Source organism: Rhinatrema bivittatum, chromosome 4 (genome assembly GCF_901001135.1).
Source record: "Rhinatrema bivittatum chromosome 4, aRhiBiv1.1, whole genome shotgun sequence".
Taxonomy (NCBI): domain Eukaryota; kingdom Metazoa; phylum Chordata; class Amphibia; order Gymnophiona; family Rhinatrematidae; genus Rhinatrema; species Rhinatrema bivittatum.
Window position 1 is genome coordinate 484,608,768 of NC_042618.1, and position 25,819 is coordinate 484,634,586.

General features: G+C 48.0%; 1 protein-coding gene across 1 annotated transcript in view; it reads right to left on the minus strand.

The window, feature by feature from the left end:
• Positions 1–20,277: 20,277 nt before the first annotated feature.
• Positions 20,278–25,819, minus strand: part of UHRF1BP1L (UHRF1 binding protein 1 like) — a 373,911-nt gene continuing 368,369 nt past the window's right edge. Inside the window, exon 21 of the mRNA XM_029597381.1 lies at positions 20,278–21,140. Within this exon, the coding sequence (XP_029453241.1) occupies positions 21,021–21,140 (120 nt within the window). The 3' untranslated portion in view covers positions 20,278–21,020. The remainder of the gene's footprint in view (positions 21,141–25,819) is intronic.

Here is a 25,819-nt window from a genome sequence, read left to right on the forward strand (position 1 = left end):
CAGTACTCTGACCCTCACCCCCTGTATACCCCATCCATACCCACCCCATCACCAGTACTCTCACCCCCTCACCCCCTCTATACTCCTATCCATACCTACCAAATCACCTGCACTCTCACCCCCTCTATACACCCATCCATACCCACCCAATCCCCAGCACTCTCACCCCTCACCCCAATACCCCCATCGATACCCAACCGATCACCAGCAGTCTCACCCCCTCACCCCTCTATACTCCTATCCATACCTACCCAATCACCTGCACTCTCACCCCTCACCCCCTCTATACCCCATCCATACCCACCCAATCACCTGCACTCTCACCCCCTCTATACCCCATCCATACCCACCCCATCACCAGTACTCTCACCCCCTCACCCCCTCTATACCCCCATCCATACCCACCCCATCACCAGTACTCTTACCCCTTCTGCCCCTCTGTACCCCCAACCATACTCCTATCCACACCCCCTATACTCCTATCCATACCTACCCAATCACCTGCACTCACGCCCCTCACCCCCTCTATACCCCCATCCATACCCACCCAATCACCAGCACTCTCACCCTCACCCCCTCAATACCCCCATCCATACCCACCCATCACCAGCACTCTCACTCCCTCACTCCCTCTATACCCCATCCATACCCACCTTATCACTAGCACTCTCACCTCCTCACCCCCTCTATACCCCCTTCCATACCCACCCGATCACCTGCACTCACCCCCTCTGCCCCTCTATACCCCCATCCATACCCTCCCCATCACCTGCACTCTCACCCCCTCTGACCCTCTATACCCCATCCATACCCACCTGATCACCTGCACTCTCACCCTCTCTGCCCCGCTGTACCCCCATCCATACCCACCCTATCACCTGCACTCTCACCCCCCTCACCCCTCTATACCCCCATCCATACCCTCCCCATCACCTGTACTCTCACCCCCTCTGCCCCGCTATACCCCCATCCATACCCACCCGATCACCTGCACTCTCACCCCCTCTATACACCCATCCATACCCACCCTGTCACCGGCACACTCACCCCCTCTGCCCTTCTATATCCCCATCCATACCCACCCCATCACCGGCACTCTCACCCTCTCTCACCCTCTCTGCCCCTCTATATCCCCATCCATATCCACCCCATCACTGGCACTCTCACCCCCTCTATACCCCCATCCATACTCACCTGATCACCGGCAGTCTCACCCCCTCAGCTCCTCTATACCCCATCCACATCCTCCAATCACCAGCAGTCTCATTCCCCCAGCCCCTTTCAAGCTCAATCACTCCCTTAGCCCCTGTCTACTGCCATCCACAACACCAATTCAGCAGTCTCACTTACTCAGCCCCTCTCTACTCCCATCTGAACCCCCAATCTCCAGCAGTTTCACTCCCTCAGCTGCTTGGCCTACCCTGGGGGCTGTTATAACAGTTGCGAGCCCCCAGGGAATCTTGGACTCACCTATCCATGGATTTCATCATAGACTTGCCCTCTCAGATGGTGCTATTGTGATTTGGGTGGTCATGGATCGTTTCTCTAAAATGGCACTATTATAACTTGAGTAGTGTGGGCCCCTGGATCGGGTGAGTGGTGGCTCCACCCACAGGGAGGAGTCCTGTGGGGACTCACCACAATAGGCTAGCCCCAGCAGAGACAGACATAGAGCACAGCGAGGTTTTATTATACAGCAAAGAGGTGATGGGCCCATGGAATGGGTAGTAGGCTACTGTTCAGAGTAAGCTGGTCCCAGTGATGGTACCCGTTAGTGGTCCATAGAGCGGGGTATGCCGGTTAGGTCTCCTCTCGTTGATGTTTCTTGCAGTGTGGATCCGGTAGTGGCCCGCAGAGCGGGGTACGCCGAGAATTCACCCCGTAGATGTAGAATGGCACAGGAGGTAGGCAGAACTGGGTTGAGCGAGGTACTCACTCTGTAGCGGGTATGAAGACTTTCTGCGGTGGCACAGCAATGGCCCGAGGTACGGGGTACACCGGGAGGTCCGTCAGCAGAGATGGTAGAAGTGAGGAGTACTCACGGAGCTCAGTGAGGCAGGAGACTCCAGAGCAGAATCAGGCCCTCCGAGGAGCAGATAGCCGGAATGCAGCAAGGCTCCCAAGGAGCGGGTACCTAAAGCTTTCGTACAGGAACTTCAGGAACAAGGTGAAAGCGAAGCGTCTCCGAAGTAGTGGAATTCAGCAGGAAGGAAGTCCTTGCTAACTCGTAGGTAGGAAGGTCCGGAAGGGTTAAGTACACACAGGCAGGTGATGTCATGCGGAGGGGACGCCCCTGAGGTTCCCGCCATGATGTGCATAAGAGAGGGGCTGGCGCGTGCGTGCCCTATGTTATCCCTGATTCAAGATGGCGACCAGGATCGTCCAGGCCATCCCAGGAACACCGGGGAGTTCGGCGTGTAGAGGCAGAGGTGGCCATCTTAGCCAGAATCGCTGAAGCAGGAAAAACAGAGGTGAGCAACAGAGGACGCAGCCATCTGCAACCGACGAGCGCAACAGGAACAATTTGTTACACTACCAGGCCTCCCATCCACACCTGAATTGGCACACCTCTTTACTCTTCATGTCTTCTGTCTGCATGGCCTACCCAAACACATACTGTCAGACAGAGGAGTACAATTTACGGCAAAGTAGTGCCACTCTCCTTGTAAGAAATTTGGCATTTTGCTAGATTTCACAACTGCATACCTTCCTCAAGGAAACAGGCAAGCAGAGTGTACCAACCAGACACAAGTCCTTCCTCCCTTTATACCTCAACGAGTGCCTAGACAATTAGGCCACTCTCCTACCCTGGGCCGAGTTCTCGCATAATATCCATTGCAGTGCCACCACCTGGTCTTCTCCCTTCTTACTGGTCTTTGAGAAACAACCATTACCTCCTCTGCCACTGCCTCACCTAGTGTCCTTGCCAGTGACCCAACTGTTGGCCCAGGAATTGCAAGAATTATGGGCACGCTGCAATCCTCTACTCCAGATGGCTGCTGACAGCCAAGAAAATGGCAGACACACAGGAGACTAGCTGTGCAGATTAAAGATGGAGAGAGCGTATGGCTTAGCACACGCCATCTACACCTGCAGGTGCCTTCCATGTGCCTAGCCCCATGATACATTGGACCCTTTTCGGTCCTTCAACTACTGGGGCCTGTCACATATCAGTTGAAGTTTCCATCAACACTCAAGATACATAATGTACTTCACGTCTCATTACTTAAACCCCTGGTATTCTCATGACCCTCTAGGGTATTGTCGGAACATCAGGATGTAACAAACATTGAAGAAACGGTATACGAAGTCAAGGAAATCCTAAATGCCCACTGCAGGGGCAAGAAAATCGAATCTCTCTTCACATGAAAGGATTACAGCCTAAAGGAGATCTCCTGGGAGCTCGAAACGTACTGGAGTTCCATCTACTTCATTCTAAGAAAACCTGAGCCTCAGGGAGGGGGCTTAAGAGGGGAGTAATGTTGCATTTGCGGTCACGGGCTCCTCTCGTGAATCACCACACTTACCCCTTGGGCCGGCCTTTTCTTGGCATTCCCTGACATCAGACTGCCTCCCTCTCCAGCAGGATGCCACTAACACCTCCAGGCCCCGTTCCTCCTAGGGCACGTGTATGTCCGACATGTCTTAAAGAGCCCATGGCAGGAAAGACCTGAAGGTGCCTGCTGATGACATCAATCCTTTGGCCTATATAAGCCCTCTGCAGATGCTCCACCAGTGCCTCAGCAATGTTATGAACCCTGCCGCGGAGCTAATCCCCGCGAGCAGGCACTTTACCTTTTTACTGCCTCTCCCTTCGCGGCACGATGCCACTGATGTCAGCCCTCCCGCGTGGCCGGAGCTGCAGACCTTGTGCTCTTTTGCGGCCTGGAGGCCGCCCTTGTGTCTTGCCTTCACCGTGGCCGGAGCCACGGACTTCTCTGCTCTTCATTGCGGCACGGAGCCGCCGCATACGTCTTCATCATCCTCCGGGGCTGAAGGCCGCAAACCCCGGGCTGGGTTAGTGGCTGGAGCCGCTCTCGGGGTCTCCTGCAGCGGCTGGAGCCGCTGCCGTCGTCGGGGCCTGCGTCCAGGCCGAGCCCTGCTGTTTCTGACGCTGACGTCGGTGCAGGACCACTGTCCACGGTCCTGCACAGCTTCCTTCCTGCTCCTAGGCGCGCGGCTGCGCCTCTCTTCTACATTTAAAGGGCCCACGGCCGGATATGCCCTGGGCCCCACCTTTGTGACTGTTTCCTGCTTCAGCCCTATATAAGGGCTGTTCCTGTATTTCCTTGTTGCCTCGCATCGGAGTGTCTTCAGTTCTGGAGGCTCCTGCCTGCCAGAGCTCCGTTAGGTCATCTGTCTTCTTCGTGGAGCTCCTCGTCTCGTCTCGTCATGCCATGTCTTCATTGCCTGAGGTCCCCATCCAGGTGTCCTGGTATCTCTTCTCCTGATGTCTCGCTTCCTGGTGTCCTAGCCCTCCTTGGTGTTTGTTTTTGCTCCGGGGCCTTCTGTTCTGCCGGCCGTGGATCTCCGGGTGGCCATCATGGGAGATGCCGGCAGTGAACTGGTGTCCTGTGCTTCTGAGTTGTCTTGTCCTACCAGCCTTTGTGGTGCTTCGGATGACATCGGCTTCGTCATCGGAGTCCCACCTCAACTGGATCCTCTCCCGCGCTCGTCCTGCTCTCCGTGTGGTCCGTGACCAGCCTCCTCGGGCTGTGTAGGGTGCGCAGTGGGACAGGGTGGTCCGCGACCAGCCCATTGGGTCCGCCCGTGAAGGTGGGCTGAGTAGGGTGCCCTGAGAGACAGTGCAATGTCTACCTGCCCAGCTTCTCGTCTCGTCTGGACTTCATCAAGTTCCTCGTCTCGTCTCTGATGCCGTTGCATCAGCCTTGGTGTCATGTCTTCAACAGCCCTGGTGTCATGTCTTTGCTTCAACCCTCGTCTGTGATGCCATCGCATCAACCTTGGTGTCATGTCTTCTTGTCAAGGTCTCTGTCTGCCCTCATCCTCAGGCCGGCCTGCTGCTCCATGCCGATCCAAGCAGCAGGTCCGAAAGGGCTCGGAATGGTCGGAGGACTGTTCTACTACCAACATCTTCATGTTGTTGGCGCTGGGAGCTTGCAGGCCTGGCAGAGGGTAAGACCGTGTCTCTGCCATCCTGGGACACGTCACCAACCCTTGGTTTGGTCATGGATCTGTCTGGGGTCAGGCTGAGGCCCAGGGGCACGCTAAAACACCCCTTCTCAACAAGCAACAGGTCGCCCTACGTTCTTGGAGTGAGTTGCATCAGTGTTCCTTGTCTTCATTCTCCAGTTCTTGTGTTCAGTGTCTTATGTTTATTGATTTTTATATACCATTGTCTCAGTCAGGACCTTCACAATGGTTTACAATCGAGGTGGAAGCGAGAAAATACAATAAATCAATTAAAAAGGTTACAGGTATCAAATAATTGGTAAAAATTAAAAACCACATAAAATATAAATACTTAAAAATTAAAAGCAGTCAAGATAAGAGCATGAACAGATAATAAACGATAGTTTTAAATTTCATAAGAACATAAATACCGTAAAAGCCCAGTTCCGGTGGGCTTTGTCTCTCTTCAGTTCCAGTTCCTTGACTTCATCTTCAGTTCTTCAGTCCCTCTGTATTCATTTCTCCATGTCTCCTCATCTGCCCACCTGATCTGCTCCTTGCCTTCCAGCCCTGCCTATCTGTCCCACCTTTCCCTTTGGATGGATACCAGGTATTGACCTTAGCCTGCTTCCTGGGCCTTTCTGAACACCACCTGTCAAAAACCACTGCCTGCCTCCTGGTTATTCCTGAATGCTGCCTGCCACTGATCCCAGCGTGCCTCTGGTTTCACCTGTACCACATCTACTCTGGTCCAGCGACCTCAATGGACCTTCAGACCATCAGTGGAGGCCCCTACCTAAGACCTGCTGGCCCTAGCATCAAAAGACTCAACTCAAGGGGAACATAGGCTGGTATAGGTGAAGTTCCAGTTGGATCTCTCCCTTGTCTGACTCTGCCTGCCGATGATGGGAACCTGCAGGGCTCCTCACTGCAGGTTGTTCCAACTCCACCTCGGTCCAAGGGTCCACAAGTTCAACACTGTGGGTGCAATCCTGGGAGGTAAAAGTGAAAGGTTTCCACCTCCACACATCAGATTGTCCTCCCAAAATACGAAAAAAGCATTCGTTCCAACAATACTATCAATTGTCATTTGGGGTTTTGTAAAGACAAGGCCATTGCAGAAAGACTAAATGAATTCTTTGCTTCCGTGTTTACTAATGAGGATGTTGGGGAGATACCAGTTCCGGAGATGGTTTTCAGCGGTGATGAGTCAGACGAACTGAACACAATCACTGTGAACCTGGAAGATGTAGTAGGCCAGATTGACAAACTAAAGAGTAGCAAATCACCTGGACCGGATGATATGCATCCTAGGGTACTGAAGGAAATCAACAATGAAATTTCTGATCTATTAGTAAAATTTGTAACCTATCATTAAAATCATCCATTGTACCTGAAGACTGGAGGGTGGCCAATGTAACCCCAATATTTAAAAAAGGCTCCAGGGGCGATCCGGGTAACTATAGACCAGTGAGCCTAACTTCAGTGCCGGGAAAAATAGTGGAAACTATTCTCAAGATCAAAATCGTAGAGCTTATAGAAAAACATGATTTAATGGAACACAGTCAACATGGATTTACCCAAGGGAAGTCTTGCCTAACAAATCTGCTTCATTTTTTTGAAGGGGTTAATAAACATGTGGATAAAGGTGAACCGGTAGATGTAGTCTACAAACTGGTTAAAAGACAGGAAACAGAGAGTAGGATTAAATGATTAATTTTCTCAGTGAAAAAGGGTAAACAGTGGAGTGCCTCAGGGATCTGTACTTGGACCGGTGCTTTTCAATATATATATAAATGATCTGGAAAGGAATACGACGAGTGAGGTTATCAAATTTGCGGATGATACAAAATTATTTAGAGTAGTTAAATCACAAGCAGACTATGATACATTACAGGAGGACCTTGCAAAACTGGAAGATTGGGCATCCAAATGGCAGATGAAATTTAATGTGGACAAGTGCAAGGTGCTGCACATAGGGAAAAATAAATATTGCTGTAGTTATACAATGTTAGGTTCCATATTAGGTGCTACCACCCAGGAAAAAGATCTAGGCATCATAGTGGATAATACTTTAAAATCGTCGGCTCAGTGTGCTGCAGCAGTCAAAAAAGCAAACAGAATGTTAGGCATTATTAGGAAGGGAATGGATAATAGAACGGAAAATGTCATAATGCCTCTGTATCGCTCCATGGTGAGACCGCACCTTGAATACTGTGTACAATTCTGGTCGCCGCATCTCAAAAAAGATATAGTTGCGATGGAGAAGGTACAGAGAAGGGCGACCAAAATGATAAAGGGGATGGAACAGCTCCTCTATGAGGAAAGGCTGAAGAGGTTAGGGCTGTTCAGCTTGGAGAAGAGACAGCTGAGGGGGGATATGATAGAGGTCTTTAAGATCATGAGAGGTCTTGAACGAGTAGATGTGACTCGGTTATTTACACTTTCGAATAATAGGACTAGGGGACATTCCATGAAGTTAGCAAGTAGCACATTTAAGACTAATCGGAGAAAATTATTTTTTACTCAACGCACAATAAAGCTCTGGAATTTGTTGCCAGAGGATGTGGTTAGTGCAGTTAGTGTAGCTGGGTTCAAAAAAGGTTTGGATAAGTTCTTGGAGGAGAAGTCCATTAACGGCTAATAATCAAGTTTACTTAGGGAATAGCCACTGTTATTAATTGCATCAGTAGCATGGGATCTTCTTAGTGTTTGGGTAATTGCCAGGTTGTTGTGGCTTGGTTTGGCCTCTGTTGGAAACAGGATGCTGGGCTTGATGGACCTTTGGTCTGACCCAGCATGGCAATTTCATATGTTCTTATGTTCACCATTCTCCTGCTTGTCAGGGGAACTTGCATTTAAGGATAATATGGCTATTATTGTTATGATCATCTTGGCTTGGGAACAGGTCAATACTGAGGGACTGCAGGTGGCACACTGGGTTATGTACAGTGTTAGTGAAACTTTCTCTGTCTCCATCTGCTGGCAAGGAGGCAAAACCCAGGAGCTGGACTGATCTGTGGCACTACAGGAAGGAAAATTAGCAGGTAAGAACCAATATTCCTTTTAGTAGCTATATGTATTAGACAGTGTGGGGTGGATTTTCAGAGCCCTGCTCGCCTAAATCCGCCCAAATCCGGGCGGATTTAGGCGAGCAGGGCCCTGCGCGCCGGTGAGCCTATTTTACATAGGCCTACCGGCGCGCGCAGAGCCCCGAGACTCGCGTAAGTCCCGGGGTGCTCCGAGGGGGGCGTATCGGGGGCGGGCCCGGTCGTCGCGGCGTTTAGGGGGCGTGTCGGCAGCGTTTTGGGGGCGGGTACGGGGGCGTGACTACGGCACGGGGCGCTCCGGGGGCGTGGCCGCGCCCTCCGTACCCGCCCCCAGGTCGCGTCCCGACGCGCAAGAGGCCCGCTGGCGCGCGGGGATTTACGCCTCCCAGAGGGAGGCGTAAATCCCCCGACAAAGGTAAGGGGGGGGCTTAGACAGGGCCGGGTGGGTGGGTTAGGTAGGGGAAGGGAGGGGAAGGGGAGGGGAGGGCAAAAGGAAGTTCCCTCCGAGGTTGCTCCGATTTCGGAGCGGCCTCGGAGGGAATGGGGGTAGGCTGCGCGGCTCGGCGCGCGCCGGCTATACAAAATCGATAGCCTTGTGCGCACCGATCCAGGTTTTTAGTAGATACGCGCGGCTACGCGCGTAGCTACTAAAATCCAGCGTACTTTTGCTTGCGCCTGATGTGCCAGAAAAAGTAGGCTATTCGCGGTATTTGAAAATCTACCCCTGTATGTAGTTCCATCAGAGACCTGGTATCTTTACATGAAGAGACTTAACCTAATGACAATTTAGGAACAGCTGACTTTTCCTTTTGAATGAAGAACTCTGTAATTAAACCAAAAGGTGCTAGATTAAAGTTTGTTGAAACCAGTTTGCTTGTTGATATTATTATTAATTAGTGCCACTATCCTACACTTCAAGAAATGTGCAGCCTTCTCCTGAAGCCAACTGAGACTAATCTAATAAATGCTGTAATATCTTTTTTGCTTACGTTTAGCCTTTATTTTGTGATTAGTTAAAAGCTGGATAAGTTTGGTGTCCTCTTGTTTGTTATATGAATGAAGAATTAGATGAATAAAACTATATTCATTTAGGGGTAGATTTTCAAATACCGCGAATAGGCGTACTTTTCCTGGCGCATCAGGCTCAAGCAAAAGTACGCTGGATTTTAGCGGATACGCGCGTAGCCGTGCGTATGCGCTAAAATCCTGGATCTGCGCGCGCAAGGCTATGGATTTTGTATAGCCGGCGCGCGCCGAGCCGCGCAGCCTACCCCCATTCCCTCCGAGGCCGCTCCGAAATCAGAGCGGCCTCGGAGGGAACTTTCCTTTGCCCTCCCCTCATCTTCCCCTCCCTTCCTCTACCTAACCCACCCGCCCGGCCCTGTCTAAACCCCCCCCCTTACCTTTGTCGGGGGATTTACGCCTCCCAGAGGGAGGCGTAAATCCCCGTGCGCCAGCGGGCCTCTTGCGCGCCGGGACGCGACCTGGGGGCGGGTACGGAGGGCGCGGCCATGCCCCCGGATCGCCCCGGGCCGTAACCACGCCCCCGGGCCCGCCCCCGGAATGCTCTGGACACGCCCCGAAAACGCAGCGCGGTTCAGGCCCGCCCCCGACACGCCCCCTCGCCAAACCCCGGGACTTACGCGAGTCCCGGGGCTCTGCGCGCGCCGGTAGGCCTATGTAAAATAGGCCTACCGGCGTACAGGGCCCTGCTCGCCTAAATCCGCCCGGATTTGGGCGGATTTAGGCGAGCAGGGCTCTTAAAATCCGCCCCTTATTTATATTACATTTTTTGGCACTTCAAAGTGTACATCAAAACACATTACATTCAGGTACTATAGGTATTATGGTTGCAAGTCTCATGTTTCAAGCCTTATAAATGGGAAGATTAGATTGCCAGGACCTGAGATTATTAGAGAGAGAGGGAGAGTACATATCATTCAGCCAGAACTTAAGCACAGTGGGGGGGAGATGTACCATTATGACTGACTGGGCACTGCAATCAGGTATAAGTCTCCCACACAGAACTAAGGCTGACTGCAGTGCCCCCTTGTGGAGCACATCCAGATATCGCTATGGCTTGGCACAATCAGGGTCTGATTAAGACACAGGCACGATAGGCTGACTTCATCAATAATTTTAATGAAACATAAGAACATAAGAAAATGCCATACTGGGTCAGACCAAGGGTCCATCAAGCCCAGCATCCTGTCTCCAACAGAGGCCAAACCAGACCACAAGAACCTGGCAAGTACCCAAAAACTAAGTCTATTCCATGTTACTGTTGCTAGTAGTAGCAGTGGCTATTTTCTAAGTCACCTTAATTAATAGCAGGTAATGGACTTCTCCTCCAAGAACTTATCCAATCCTTTTTTAAACCCAGCTACACTAACTGCACTAACCACATTCCCTGGCAACAAATTCCAGAGTTTAATTGTGCGTTGAGTGAAAAAGAACTTTCTCCAATTAGTTTTAAATGTGCCCCATGCTAACTTCATGGAGTGCCCCCTAGTCTTTCTACTATCCGAAAGAGTAAATAACCGAGTCACATCTACCCGTTCTAGACCTCTCATGATTTTAAACACCTCTATCATATCCCCCCTCAGCCGTCTCTTCTCCAAGCTGAAAAGTCCTAACCTCTTCAGCCTTTCCTCATAGGGGAGCTGTTCCATCCCCTTTATCATTTTGTTTGCCCTTCTCTTTACCTTCTCCATCGCAGCTATATCTTTTTTGAATGCGGTGACCAGAACTGTACACAGTACTCAAGGTGCGGTCTCACAATGGAGAGGCTCATTGGTGGCACAACATTTTTCCCTAACCTTAGTGTTGTGCTGACTTCTATATAGCTTGTTTGCACCTCACTCTTTGTCTGCCCAGTAAGGGAAGTTGCCTTGGGCTACTTTGTTTGCTCTCCTGAATTATTGTAACACCTGAAGCATAGGTTATATTTAAGTATGTTCTTTTCTCCTGTGAAGGAGTCAGTTGGACCTTTAGACAATCGAGGGGATAAAAGGGCACTTAGAGAAGATAAGGCCATTGCGGAAAGATTAAACGATTTCTTTGCTTCTGTATTTACTGAAGAGATGTTGGGGAAATACCTGTACCGGAGAAGGCTTGCATAGGTAATGATTCAGATGGACTGAACCAAATCACAGTGAACCTAGAAGATGTGGTAGGACTGATTGACAAACTGAAATCACCTGGACCGGATGGTATACACTCCAGGGTTCTGAAGGAACTAAAAAATGAAATTTAAGACTATTAGTAAACATTTGTAACCTGTCATTAAAATCATCCATTGTACCTGAGGACTGCAGGGTGGCTAATGTAACCCCAATATTTAAAAAGGGGCTCCAGGGGCGATCCGGGAAACTACAGATCGGTTAGCCTGACTTCAGTGCCAGGAAAAATAGTGGAAAGTGTTCTAACCATCAAAATCACAGAACACATAGAAAGACATTGTTTAATGGAACAAAGTCAGCATGGCTTTACCCAAGGGAAGTCTTGCCTCACAAATCTGCTTCACTTTTTTGAAGGAGTTAATAAACATGTAGATAAAGGTGAACCGGTAGATGTAGTGTATTTGGATTTTTAGAAGGCGTTTGACAAAGTTCCTCATGAGAGGCTTCTAAGAAAACTAAAAAGTCATGGGATAGGTGGTGATGTCCTTTCGTGGATTACAAACTGGCTAAAAGACAGGAAACAGAGAGTAGGATAAAATGGTCAATTTTCTCAGTGGAAAAGGATAAACAGTGGAGTGCCTCAGAGATCTGTACTTGGACCGGTGCTTTTCAATATATTTATAAATGATCTGGAAAGGAATACGACGAGTGAGGTAATCAAATTTGCAGATCATACAAAATTATTCAGAGTAGTTAAATCACAAGCGGATTGTGGTACATTGTAGAAGGGCCTTGCGAGATTGGAAGATTGGGCATCCAAATGGAAGATGAAATTTATGGAGGACAAGTGCATATAGGGAAAAATAACCCATGCAGTAGTTACACGATGTTATGTTCCATATTAGGAGCTACCACCCAGGAAAAAGATCTAGGCATCATAGTAGATAATACATTGAAATCGTCGGCTCAGAATGCTGCAGCAGTCAAAAAAGCAAACAGAATATTAGGAATTATTAGGAAGGGAATGAGGAATAAAACAGAAAATGTCATAATGCCTCTGTATCGCTCCATGGTGAGACCGTACCTTGAATACTGTGTACAGTTCTGGTCAGCATGGCTTTACCCAGGGCAAGTCTTGCCTCACAAATCTGCTTCACTTTTTTAAAGGAGTTAATAAACATGTGGATAAAGGTGAACCAGTAGATATAGTATACTTGGATTTTCAGAAGGCGTTTGACAAAGTTCCTCATGAGAGGCTTCTAGGAAAAGTAAAAAGTCATGGGATAGGTGGCGATGTCCTTTCGTGGATTGCAAACTGGCTAAAAGACAGAAAACAGAGAGTAGGATTAAATGGGCAATTTTCTCAATGGAAGGGAGTGGACAGTGGAGTGCCTCAGGGATCTGTATTGGGACCCTTACTGTTCAATATATTTATAAATGATCTGGAAAGAAATACGACGAGTGAGATAATCAAATTTGCAGATGACACAAAATTGTTCAGAGTAGTTAAATCACAAGCAGATTGTGATAAATTGCAGGAAGACCTTGTGAGACTGGAAAATTGGGCATCCAAATGGCAGATGAAATTTAATGTGGATAGGTGCAAGGTGATGCATATAGGGAAAAATAACCCATGCTATAGTTACACAATGTTGGGTTCCATATTAGGTGCTAAAACCCAAGAAAGAGATCTAGGTGTCATAGTGGATAACACATTGAAATCGTCGGTGCAGTGTGCTGCGGCAGTCAAAAAAGCAACAGAATGTTGGGAATTATTAGAAAAGGAATGGTGAATAAAACGGAAAATGTCATAATGCCTCTGTATCGCTCCATGGTGAGACCGCACCTTGAATACTGTGTACAATTCTGGTCGCCGCATCTCAAAAAAGATATAATTGCGATGGAGAAGGTACAGAGAAGGGCTACCAAAATTATAAGGGGAATGGAACAACTCCCCTATGAGGAAAGACTAAAGAGGTTAGGACTTTTCAGCTTGGAGAAGAGACAGCTGAGGGGGGATATGATAGAGGTGTTTAAAATCATGAGAGGTCTAGAACGGGTAGATGTGAATCGGTTATTTACTCTTTCGGATAGTAGAAAGACTAGGGGGCACTCCATGAAGTTAGCATGGGGCACATTTAAAACTAATCGGAGAAAGTTCTTTTTTACTCAACGCACAATTAAACTCTGGAATTTGTTGCCAGAGAATGTGGTTAGTGCAGTTAGTATAGCTGTGTTTAAAAAAGGATTGGATAAGTTCTTGGAGGAGAAGTCCATTACCTGCTATTAAGTTCACTTAGAGAATAGCCACTGCCATTAGTAATGGTTACATGGAATAGACTTAGTTTTTGGGTTCTTGCCAGGTTCTTATGGCCTGGATTGGCCACTGTTGGAAACAGGATGCTGGGCTTGATGGACCCTTGGTCTGACCCAGTATGGCATTTTCTTATGTTCTTATGTTCTAAAAAAAGATATAGTTGCACAGGAGAAGGTAAGAGAAAGGCTACCAAAATGATAAAGGGGCTGGAATATCTCCCCTATGAGGAAAGGCTAAAGAGGTTAGGGCTGTTCAGCTTGGAGAAGAGACGGCTGAGGGGGGATATGATAGAGGTCTTTAAAATCATGAGAGGTCTTGAATGAGTAGATGTGAATCAGTTATTTACACTATCGGATAATAGAAGGACTAGGGGGCACTCCATGAGGTTAGTAAGTAGCTGTTAGGAACAGATTGCAGGATTTAGCAATCTGTTAGAATCTGCTATGCTTATGGGAGGAGCAAGCAGATAGCAGTTAGTGATGACCCCTAAGGAAGGAGGAGTTAGCAATCTGTTATGAACTAGCTCCTGGAGAGAGAGGAGATTAGCAATCTTTTATGGTTCGGCTCCCCTGGTAGGAGGAGATAACAATCTGTTATGCACTACTCTTTGAGAAGGGAGGAGTTAACAAACTGTTACCAGCGGAGTGCTTGTAGAGGGCACTCAGCTTGTAGAAGAATGTAGATAGGTGGATCCTTGGGCCGATGGCAGATGACTGCGCTCCCAGGAGGATATCCTGAGAGGGACCACCGGCTAGGCTTGGATATGGAGACAGACACAGATAGTTCTTTTATTAGACAGGATAGTAGAACCACCAGAGGTGGCAGTAGTGAGCTGATATGCCCGGCAGGGCTGAAGTCCCTCAGGAACTGGAACAGTGATCCTAGGGTTGCTGAGCTGTAGAGAAACTTTAGATAGTGAGTAGACAGGGTATGCTGTGTTCATAGCCAGAACTGGATGACAAAACTCACATAAGGTCTTGAGGAAGCTCTGTAGTTGGAAAGGGTTAGGCCCTCGAGGAGCGAGTACCTGGTTCCAGGGAAAGCTCTGAGAGAGCGATGGTAACTCACAAATGTCTGTATCCGCGATAGCTTCTAGGCAGTAGAGAATCTTCAGCGTATTCAGGAACATGGGCCCTCGAGGAGCGAGTACCGGTTCCTATCTGCAATCTGAAATAAAGAAAAGAGAGCGAGGCCCCAGAGGAACGGGAACCCCTGGTAAGTCCGAGGAGGCAGAGTAGCTTGGACGAATCCTTATCCGAATCCATATCCATTCCTTGCTAACTCAATTCATTAGCGAATACTGAGACCTTTTATATTGGAAGCAGATGACGTCATTTCAGGGGGACGCCCTTGCTGGTACATCAATCGGAGGCCCTTGCCGGTACATCAATCGGAGTGCGCGCGCGCGCCCTATGTCATCAGGCAACATGGCAGATCCGCAGTGTCGTTCTGGTCCGGAGACGCCGGAGGGAGTGGCAAGAAGATGCAGTGGCAGCTAACCGTCCATCAGACCCGTAGGGAGTTGCCACAGAGGTAAAGAGGGCGGAGTGAGGGCGTCGAGCAGCGACGGTCGCAACAGTAGCACATTTAAGACTAATCGAAGAAAATTATTTTTCACTCAATGTGCAATTAAGCTCTGGAATTTGTTGCTAGAGGGTGTGGTTAGTGCCATTAGTGTAGCTGGGTTTAAAAAAGTATTGGAGAAGTTCTTGGAGAAGTCCATTAACTGCTATTAATCAAGTTGACCTAGGGAATTGATTCTATTACTGGCATCAGTAGCATGGGAACTTCTTAGTGTTTGGGTACTTTCCAGGTTCTTGTGGCCTGGTTTGGCCTTTGTTGGAAAGAAGATGCTGGGCTTGATGGACCCTTGGTCTGACCCAGCATGAAAATTTCTTATGTTCTTAGCCAAAATAAATATGACCATTGTACGTTATCAAAGTTCTTTTCTAAATCCAAACTATGACCCCATGCTGACCAAGTGTTTTAGAAGACCATGAATCATCAATAACTTTCTGTACATTAGTCACACGATGTATCTGGCCTTAACAAAGCCAGTTTGATCATCTGCTATCAAAGAAGGAATAACAAAGGCCAAACTAGCAGCTGGTGTTGCACCCTGGGAAGCTACTCTACCCAGGGTGGTTCGGCTCAAGCCTTGAGCCGAACCACCCTGGGTAGAGTAGCTCGGGAGGTGGAGCCACAGGCACAGGTCTTCACCCGGGAACCAGGAACCCCCCAGGAGGAGCCCGTAGGGTCCTGGAGCCTTGGGACTTAGGAGACACACGTAGGGGTCTTCACCCGGGAACTGGGAACCCCCCAGGAGGAGCCCGTAGGGTCCCAGAACCTTGGGACTTGGGAGTGCAGCTAAGCTCTTCACCCGGGAACCAGGACCCCCCAGGAGGAGCCCGTAGGGTCCCAGTCCCTTGGGACTTCTGCACAGTGTTAGTCTCTCTAGGAAGGCCCGGGCAAGGAGTAAGCACAGAGTCCAGAAGCAAGAGCCAATAGGCCAGGGAGCACAGAGCAAGCGGAAGCAGGAACAGAGTCAGTAATGTCTTGACTGGAACTTGCAGGGTGCAAGATGGGAGCCAGCAGCGAGTAGGCCAGAGCCTGGCAGGAAGTAGAAGGTCTCAGGACCCAAGACAGTCTGGCAGTAGTTCCAGCCCAGGCCTGCAGGAGGCACTGTCCGGAGGACAGGAGCGTAGCAGCTGCGGCAGAGAAGCCGTGGACTGAGGCAGGCGGCAGGCAGAGGACGAGTCAGGAACGAGCAGAGGTCGGTGGCTGGCGGCAGGCAGAAGCAGAGTCAGGAACGAGCAGAGGTCGGTGGCTGGCGGCAGGCAGAAGCAGAGTCAGGAACGAGCAGAGGTCGGTGGCTGGCAGCAGGCAGAAGCAGAGTCAGGATCGAGCAGAGGTCGGTGGCTGGCGGCAGGCAGAAGCAGAGTCAGGAACGAGCAGAGGTTGGTGGCTGGCGGCAGGCAGAAGCAGAGTCAGGAACGAGCAGAGGTCGGTAGCTGAAGCAGAACAACGGAAGTGCAACTAAGAACTACACACTGTAGCGACCCTCGTTGCAAGGCAATGAGAGGACTGATGGACGCTGGTTATATCGGGCTTGGGGCGTAGTGTGACCAGCTCAGGCGGGGTCAGGCTTCCGGTGAGCGTACGTCCATAACGCTTGTCCCCGCATGTGCGCGCGGGGCGGCAGCGAGACGGCCCAGCAATGGTGGACGCCCTGAATGCTCAGCAGAGCTGCGGAGGCGGCGTTCCCGGCCTCGGAGGTGAGCCCTGAACATAGCTAACAAGGGGGAAGCGGTGGAGACCGCAACTGCTGGAACTGAGGCTGGAAGATTTTAGCATCAAAATTAATCAACAATATTGGTCTATATGATGTAGAGAGAGTCAGATCTTTACCAGGTTTTGCAAAAACTGTAATCAAGGCTTGATTATCTCCTGCAGAAAAGTACTCTTAGCAGAAATAAGATTATAATAATTTAATAGAGTTTGGTAAGGTGGGGCACAGAGTTTTATAATACTCACCGCAGCCCATCAACACCCAGTGATTTTCCTAGCTTCAGTTGTTTATTACAATATCAGTTTCAGATATAGTAATAGATGCATTCAAACCTTCTCTCTGCTTTGCTGACAGCTGAGCAAGAGGAAGATTAGTGAAAAATGTATTTCAAGCCAGCCTCTTCTGATGGGGTAGCAGAATAAAGTTGTGTATAGTATTGCTGAAAAATATGGCACCTCCTGCAGGTCGTAGAAATCCAGACGCTGGCACCTCCAGCAGGTCGAAAGAAGATCCCAAAAAAAATTCTGGGGACAAGACAAGGTCCAAGACAAGACCCGGGACTAGGATAGTCCCACTGGGCACATGGCTTCGGCAATTCTGTTGGAGTTTGCGTTGGCCTCAAGCTGGGGATGCTCAAGGCTTGGCAATTCTGTTGCGCTGACGATGGAATGGAGGCCCTCTGGAGGTGATTTCTTTCTCTGATCTGGAGGAGAAGGTTCAGACATGAATCCCTCAGAAGATGTTACAGACTGCTGGTCATCCCAAGAGTCATCTGGGTCATCTCTATAGGGAGATTTTGGCGATAACCTGGGAGGGAAGTGAAGGCCTGAAGGGCCTGGCTGTGGATCATCGGAGAAAAACAGAGGTGAGCTCTCTTGAGGCTTTGTTGATGATAGGTTATCGATGACATTTTGATATCTTTGCAAAAGACATCGATAAAATGCGAGATCTTGTACTTCAGGAGGCTCAGATGATGGTTGCCTCGATGATACAGTGGTTGTCATCGATGTCATCACCGGTGGAAGTGTTGTGGAAGACTTCGACGTCGATGGAATCGAGAACGGCATCGAAGAACCCGATGGAATCTGGGCGAAGATGGACGTCGATGACGTAACGAGTCTCGGCGTCGTAGTAATCGAGTCCATCTGTGTCCTCGGCGCCAACAAGGGCACCGGCATTGGTGGGCCCACCGGCATCGGTACTACTACCGGAACACTGCTTGTTCTTCTTCTTGCTAAAACTTCTATCATACTCTGCTTCTTCTCCAAGTTAGAGCCATCCTTGTTTTATTGTAACTGATTTTTCTGCGCACTTTTATAACTTGTTATAATGTTTAAATGTATACTCTCATATTTATGCACGTTTATAATGTTTTGATCACCCCTTGTTTTATGTAAACCGACATGATACGAATTCCGTGAATGCCGGTATAGAAAAAACTCAAATAAAATAAATAAAAAATAAAAATAAATCGATGCTAGTGGCATCGGCGGGATCGCCGGAAGTGCTTGATCTTTTAGAGCCTGGATGACCACTTGCCTGATGAGATCAGACAATTCCGGCTGTACAACTGGTGGAATCAGAGCAGTTGTAAGCGGTGGTGGAGGCTGTGTCGGAGGATCCTGTGCGGAAGTCTGTGGAGGATCCGAAATCGATGGAGGTAAAGGCCCAGGCGTCGAAGGGACCGGTATTTCCTGGTCCCGTGGCCGCTTTGCCATCGATTCCTCCTGGGATGTCGATGCAGATGTTGACGGTCGACGATGTCGATGACGATGTTTTAGTTTGAGATGGTCCGCCGACTTCGTCGATGCTATAGATGATGGTGAAGAGGGACGATCACCGGATCCGTCTGGATGCGGTTTTTTAAGCAAGGCTCTTTTAGTCGCTCCAGCTGGAGACGACTTCGACGATTTGGAAGGGGAAGGAATTAATTATAGCTGGAACAAATGTTCCATTTTTTCCTGCCTAGCCTTTCGCCCCTTTGCCTCATCTCAGCGCATTTAGGACATGTACTTACATCAAGTTTTTCACCGAGGCAGAGGACACATTCTAAATGTGGGTCGGTGATCGACATGGTTTGAAGCCCGTAGCCATTTTGTTATCGACGGCCGTCGAAGGATGTGAAATTATGAGAAGAGAATTTTTCCAAAAATTGAGAAAATCAAGACCGAGGTACTCACCAGCCGGTGAAGGGAACCCCGAGAGAGACTTCTATGAGAAAGAAAATCGGTAAAAGAATGACTTTTCAGTCAGCAAAAAGTGAAGAAAACGCAACGGCTCCTGTCCCGCGATGTGTGAAGCAGCGCGGAAAAGCGAAGACTGAAGAGAGACACCTGTGGCAGAGAATATCATAGCATGCTGGGCATGCTCAGTGGCCTCACAGGGCCAGTCAAAAGTTTCTAGAAACTTTGACAGAAAGATTTCCCACGCTGGGCTCCGTCGGTGATGTCACCCATATGTGAGGACTAGCATCCTGCTTGTCCTGGGATAAATGTTGTGAATCAAGAAGAGCTGCTTGAGCAAATTGACAAAGAGGTAAATATTTAAAGGGAACTTAGCTAGATCAAAGCCTTTGGCAATTGGCTGGGCTAACCAGCTAATTTTACCCCCTGAAATGTCATTAGAAGGCTAAATTTAGCAGATCAAATTCTGGGCAAGTTTGGGGGAACTGGAGGCGGGGCAGGTAGCCCACGTAGTTGTCCAAGTTTAGGAGCTGCAATAGCATGAGCCATCCTTTGTACCAGCTTTCTAAATAAAAATAAAATGGCATCTCCTTCCTTCTCTCCCATTCTTTAAACCCTCCCTTCCTGCTGCTCCCAAAAGTGAAATGGCACTGGGGATCCCCCTTCCTCCCTTGTGCCCAAGAAAGGGGAAACGCAATGCTGGGCTGAATGGATGTTCTTGTGAGTGCAAATACTGGGCACACATCTCTGTCTTGTACCAGGAATTTAGGAAGGGCAGAGAGAGACCCAAACGGTCCAGCTAGTCAGTTTCCATATTTATAGCTTTAAACGTTCTCCGTTTAAAAACCCAGCATAATTTCAAAAGAAATAGAAAATGACACCCTTACATTCCCCTCTCTGAAAACAGAATTATGGAAGCACTGAAAACTTGCAGACAGATTACAAGGCCTATCTGCTCATGACCTTGGACTTGAATTTGGCTTTCTGATGTTATATCCAACCCCACTACCTCCCCAAAAACCTATTAATGCAGCCTCCATCCTTTTCTGTTACGAAAAGCAAAACAATCTATGTCAGCAGCTCTGCAGCCAGTCTGGTCTCCTCTGGTAGGACCTGCGGTGAGCTCTAGTTAAAGGCAGAGCTGAGCTCCTTTCTTGCACTGAAAAGAAGGCAGTCATTACAATCACCTTTTTATATAGCTTTATTGTGGAAGGGGCATAAAACACCTCCATTAAGAATCATTAATGATTTGTACAAGAATTGATTTAAATACATTACATTGTTTATTAACAGTGCAAACAAATTCCGATCTGAGGGAAGGTGAGCAGAAGGAGCTGAGATTCATTATACTTTCTTTTATCTAATGACTGCTTCTACGGATTCACACCTTACACATGCTTTCTGTCTCCTTTTCAGAATAAAAAGAGGCAGGAAGCACTGGAGATGAGATTTAGAAGCTGTGACAAGAGAATAGAGAGAGAGGTAGAAGCACTGCTGAGTCTGATCCCTGTAGCAGTAGCACTCGCAGACCCTGGAAGAGTGATACTCATTGGTTTGCTGACGGATGCACTGGCTTCTGGAGAAAGGAGTGCTTCATCCCTCTTATTCACTGTGAAGACTGAACTATAATTACTGATTTATTTATTCATCTGGATTTCCCTATTGCCTTCTCAGAGAGTGGAGAAAGGTGGGATGGATTTACAAATTCAGAAAAAATATAAAAGAAACTTTTGGAAATATTATTCTAGGTTAAAGAGAATTTGCTGCATCATGGCAGTAAAATAGGAAGAGACAGGACACCACAAATCGGCCTTACTACGTTGTGAGCAGACAGTGTGAGCTGTCAGTGTGCCACAGAAACCCTTTGTTCAATGCTCGGCATCATTATGGCTGCTCTATCTGTCCTCTTTTTTTCCAGCTGAGACATTACGGCTGCTCTATCTTTTTCATACGATGGATCAAGCTCTCTTTTTCCAGCTGACATTCAGCGAGGGACATTTTTGTTTTGGCCAGTTCCTGCTTCAGACGCTCATTTTCTTCCAGAAGCTGAAATGAGAAGTAATAAATTAATTAATGTACATGATTTCAAAAGGCAAATGGAAAAGATGCAGGTTTGCTTTGTGGCAGGGGATAAGAAGCTCTGATTCACAGAGAATGATTGCAGGGAGTGACTGCCATCCGAAAATCAAATGCTAGGACTGCAGAATGAGGGAGCATTTGGTTCTCCTCTGCACAGAATTGTTCTATTAAGAAGCAATGCGGTAATTAGCATGGTACCTCAATGGGATCACTTTATGCAGATAACCTGCTATACAGAGCCTCCAAAGGACAAACAAAGTGTTAACTGATTTATTGTCTTCTTTCTCTTACTTGTATCACGTATCAAGCAATCACTTGGACTGGGCCATGGATACATGAGATGAAAGAAATGTGGGCAAAATGGAGAAGTCCAAAAGGGCCAATCCTTGGGGTAATACATGAGGCCCTGAAAGTCATGTGCATCCTCTTACCCAGTGTTACAATGAGGAGTACTGAAAAGTTAGCTGTGTAGCCTGTCTTTATTGGTTTTGTACCAAATTCAGTGCTAACAAACTAAGGCCTGGATTTATCAAAATGTGGTAAGTACCGCATGCGATAGCAAAAGGGGTGTATTTTATGCTAATATAGCATTTATTGCAATTTGCACTAATTACAAGAGAGAGAGAGAGAGAGATATTGGCCATAATGTCATGGCCCATAGGTAGGTATTTGTATCCCTATGATGTAACATCAAGCTAGGTAGAGAGAACATTGCCCAAATCTCATCTTGGAGTGAGTTTCCTCACTCCGAAGGCCAGCAAATCTTCACAAGAGACCACTGTTCTGTTCGTAGGTGTCACGTAGAATGTCAAAGTGACCCCTAACCCCCTACACTCTTACCTAAACCCCACCTCGAGTTACTAGGTGGGCCTACCATAGGGATACAAATACCTACCTATGGGCCATGATGTTATGGCCAATATCTCTCTCTCTCTCTCTCTCTCTCTCTCTCTCTCTCTCTCTCTCTCTCTCTCTCTCTCTCTCTCTCTGCTGTGTGCGATAGCACTTTGCAGACAGGCTAACTCCTCCTATTTTCTGAATTTGCAACCCGACCCGGCCTGCGGATTCGGGTTGGGCCAGCCCAGAAAATGCAGACATCTGCCTATACGAGGTACGACGATTACTTCTTTGGTTAGTTCAAATTATTCACCCAGATGGCATATTCGATACAAAAATCAGCAAATAAAATTGACATAAAGGGGTAGATTTTAAAAGAAGCGCGATCAGCCTACTTTTGCTTGCACATCAGACTCAAGCAAAAGTACGCTGGATTTTAGTAGATACGCGCGGAGCCGCGCGTATCCACTAAAATCCTGGATCGGCGCGCGCAAGGCTATCGATTTTGTATAGCCTGCGTGCGCCGAGCCGCGCTGCCTCCCCCCGTTCTCTCCAAGGCCGCTCCGAAATCGGAGCGGCCTCGGAGGGAACTTTCCTTTGCCCTCCCCTCACCTTACCCTCCCTTCCCCTACCTAACCCACCCACCCGGCCCTGTCTACACCCCCCCCTTACCTTTGTCGGGGGATTTACGCCTCCCAGAGGGAGACGTAAATCCCCGCGCGCCAGCGGGCCTGCTGCGCGCCGGGCCGCGACCTGGGGGCGGGTACGGAGGGCGCGGCCACGCCCCCGGACCGCCCCGGGCCGTAGCCACGCCCCCGTACCCGCCCCCAAAACGCTGCCGACACGCCCCCGAAACGCCGCGACGACCGGGCCCGCCCCCCGACACGCCCCCGACACGCCCCCCTCCGAAAACCCCGGGACGTACGCGAGTCCCGGGGTCTGCGCGCGCCGGTAGGCCTATGTAAAATAGGCTTACCGGCGCGCAGGGCCCTGCTCGCGTAAATCCAGGCGGATTTACGCGAGCAGGGCTCTTAAAATCCGCCCCAAAATGCAGAAGATTTACATCGATTCTCATCTGACATTATAGAATTTTATTGAAATGTTTTGCATTTTGTGTCAAACGAACATTACACCACATTAAATGATGCTGCATAAATGAGCCATAAGTTGTGTATGTTTCATGTTTTGTAATAAAATCCGCAGCCCCCTTATAATTTGGCAAACAACCCCTGTCAACTTTTTCTGCTTACGGCTTTCAGCCCTGAGTTAACAAAACAGTATATAAAAGTAGTAACGATATATTTTACAGACCTATTATCAGCAGATATGTAGAAGACAAGCGATATGAGCGTAATGAATCACTTGGAATCACTATTGTAACGTCAAATCTGGAATTTTCCTTTAACACGCGGTTTACGCTGAGTGTGTGAGAGAGAAATAGCAAATGCCTGTGACTGAGCAAACTGTAGAGATGGGCAACGTAAATGTACCGCTCAGTTTATTTAAAGTATATGGATGTAAATCTAAAAAACAGCATTTTATATGGCCTTTTCAAACTAATACTGACAAATTTGTAAATGTTTGATTGTTATTTGTGCTGTCTATACGCCCCCTGACTCGGGCCAAGGGTCCTCAATTCCTAACAATAACAGACTGGGTGCCAGAAGGAGAGGAGATGGGACCCAAGAGCATCATGGAAACGTGAGGATATTCTTGCAGCAGACTATTCCACAATGGATTATTTCCTTGTTTTATAAACCCATCTTGGAGGGAGTTCTGGTTGAAGACCCACTGCTTAAATGTATTGATCAATGGAATAGAGACTTTGATTTGCACCTGACGGTAGCTGATTGGAAATATATTTAGAGAGATGCTCATAAAATGCCTATTTGCAGACAGAGAGTGGAGCTGATGGTTAAATTGTTGCACCACACATATAGATGTCCTTTATTCTTTGTTACTTTCTCTCCTGGATCTTCCAGGCTTTGCTGGAGGGAGTGTGGGCTTAAAGGTTCATGCTTACACATGTAGTGGGCATGTCTAAAAGTCATGGGATAGGAGGTGATGTCCTTTCGTGGATTGCAAACTAGCTAAAAGACAGGAAACAGAGAGTAGGATTAAATGGACAATTTTCTCAGTGGAAGGGAGTGGACAGTGGAGTGCCTCAGGGATCTGTATTGGGACCCTTACTTTTCAATATATTTATAAATGATCTGGAAAGAAATAAGACGAGTGAGGTAATCAAATTTGCAGATGACACAAAATTGTTCAGAGTAGTTAAATCACAAGCAGATTGTGATAAATTGCAGGAAGACCTTGTGAGACTGGAAAATTGGGCATCCAAATGGCAGATGAAATTTAATGTGGATAAGTGCAAGGTGATGCATATAGGGAAAAATAACCCTTGCTATAATTACACAATGTTGGGTTCCATATTAGGTGCTACCACCCAAGAAAGAGATCTAGGTGTCATAGTGGATAACACATTGAAATCGTCGGTTCAGTGTGCTGCGGCAGTCAAAAAAGCAACAGAATGTTGGGAATTATTAGAAAGGGAATGGTGAATAAAACGGAAAATGTCATAATGCCTCTGTATCGCTCCATGGTGAGACCGCACCTTGAATACTGTGTACAATTCTGGTCGCCGCAACTCAAAAAAGCGGGGAGGCCACCCTCCATCCTGGGCCCCCGCGAGACTGAACACCAAACTGAATGGCAGGGGGAAAAAAGATACGGAACCAACAGCAGGTGGTGAGGGAAATGAATGACTGCGATGCGATGTGTGACCACGCCCCCCCTTACGTCACTGGGAGCCCCGGCGACGGTTGAAGAGCGCCTCACCATCAGGCGCCGTGCGCCGTGCATTGCGCGCCGAAGGGGCGTGACAAAGGGGCTCTCCCCTTTGTGCTTCTAAAAAAAAAAAAAACTTTTATATTTTTCTGTAATTTAACCTTTATTCCAATTCTTTACCTTTTCTTTTCACTTGTTAACAATTTTAATTAGAAATGTTCATTGTATTAGACTATGGAAATTTATTTCCTGCTATTCTGTTTAATGTAAACCGGTATGATTTACATCGGATGTAAGAATGTCGGTATATAAAAATTAAAAATAAATAAATAAATATAATTGCGATGGAGAAGGTACAGAGAAGGGCTACCAAAATGATAAGGGGAATGGAACAGCTCCCCTATGAGGAAAGACTAAAGAGGTTAGGACTTTTCAGCTTGGAGAAGAGACGACTGAGGGGGGATATGATAGAGGTGTTTAACATCATGAGAGGTCTAGAACGGGTAGATGGGAATCGGTTATTTACTCTTTCGGAGAATAGAAGGACTAGGGGGCACTCCATGAAGTTAGCATGTGGCACATTTAAAACAACTCGGAGAAAATTCTTTTTCACTCAACGCACAATAAAGCTCTGAAATTTGTTGCCAGAGGATGTGGTTAGTGCAGTTAGTGTAGCTGGGTTTAACCAAGGTTTGGATAAGTTCTTGGAGGAGAAGTCCATTAACTGCTATTATTTATTTATTTAAAAACTTTTCTATACCGTCGTTAAGTTAGATAACCATCACAACGGTTTACAGAAGAGTACAATAATGAAAAATATGGGTGGTATAGATTACAAATTAGTCATGTGCCATCATAGTATGGTAACAATTTATAATAATAAGCTAAGGGGCGGATTTTCAGAGCCCTGCTTGCCTAAATCCGCCCGGATTTAGGCGTGCAGGGCCCTGCGCGCCGGTGCGCCTATGTTCAATAGGCCTACCGGCACGTGCAGACCCCGGGACTCGCGTAAATCCCGG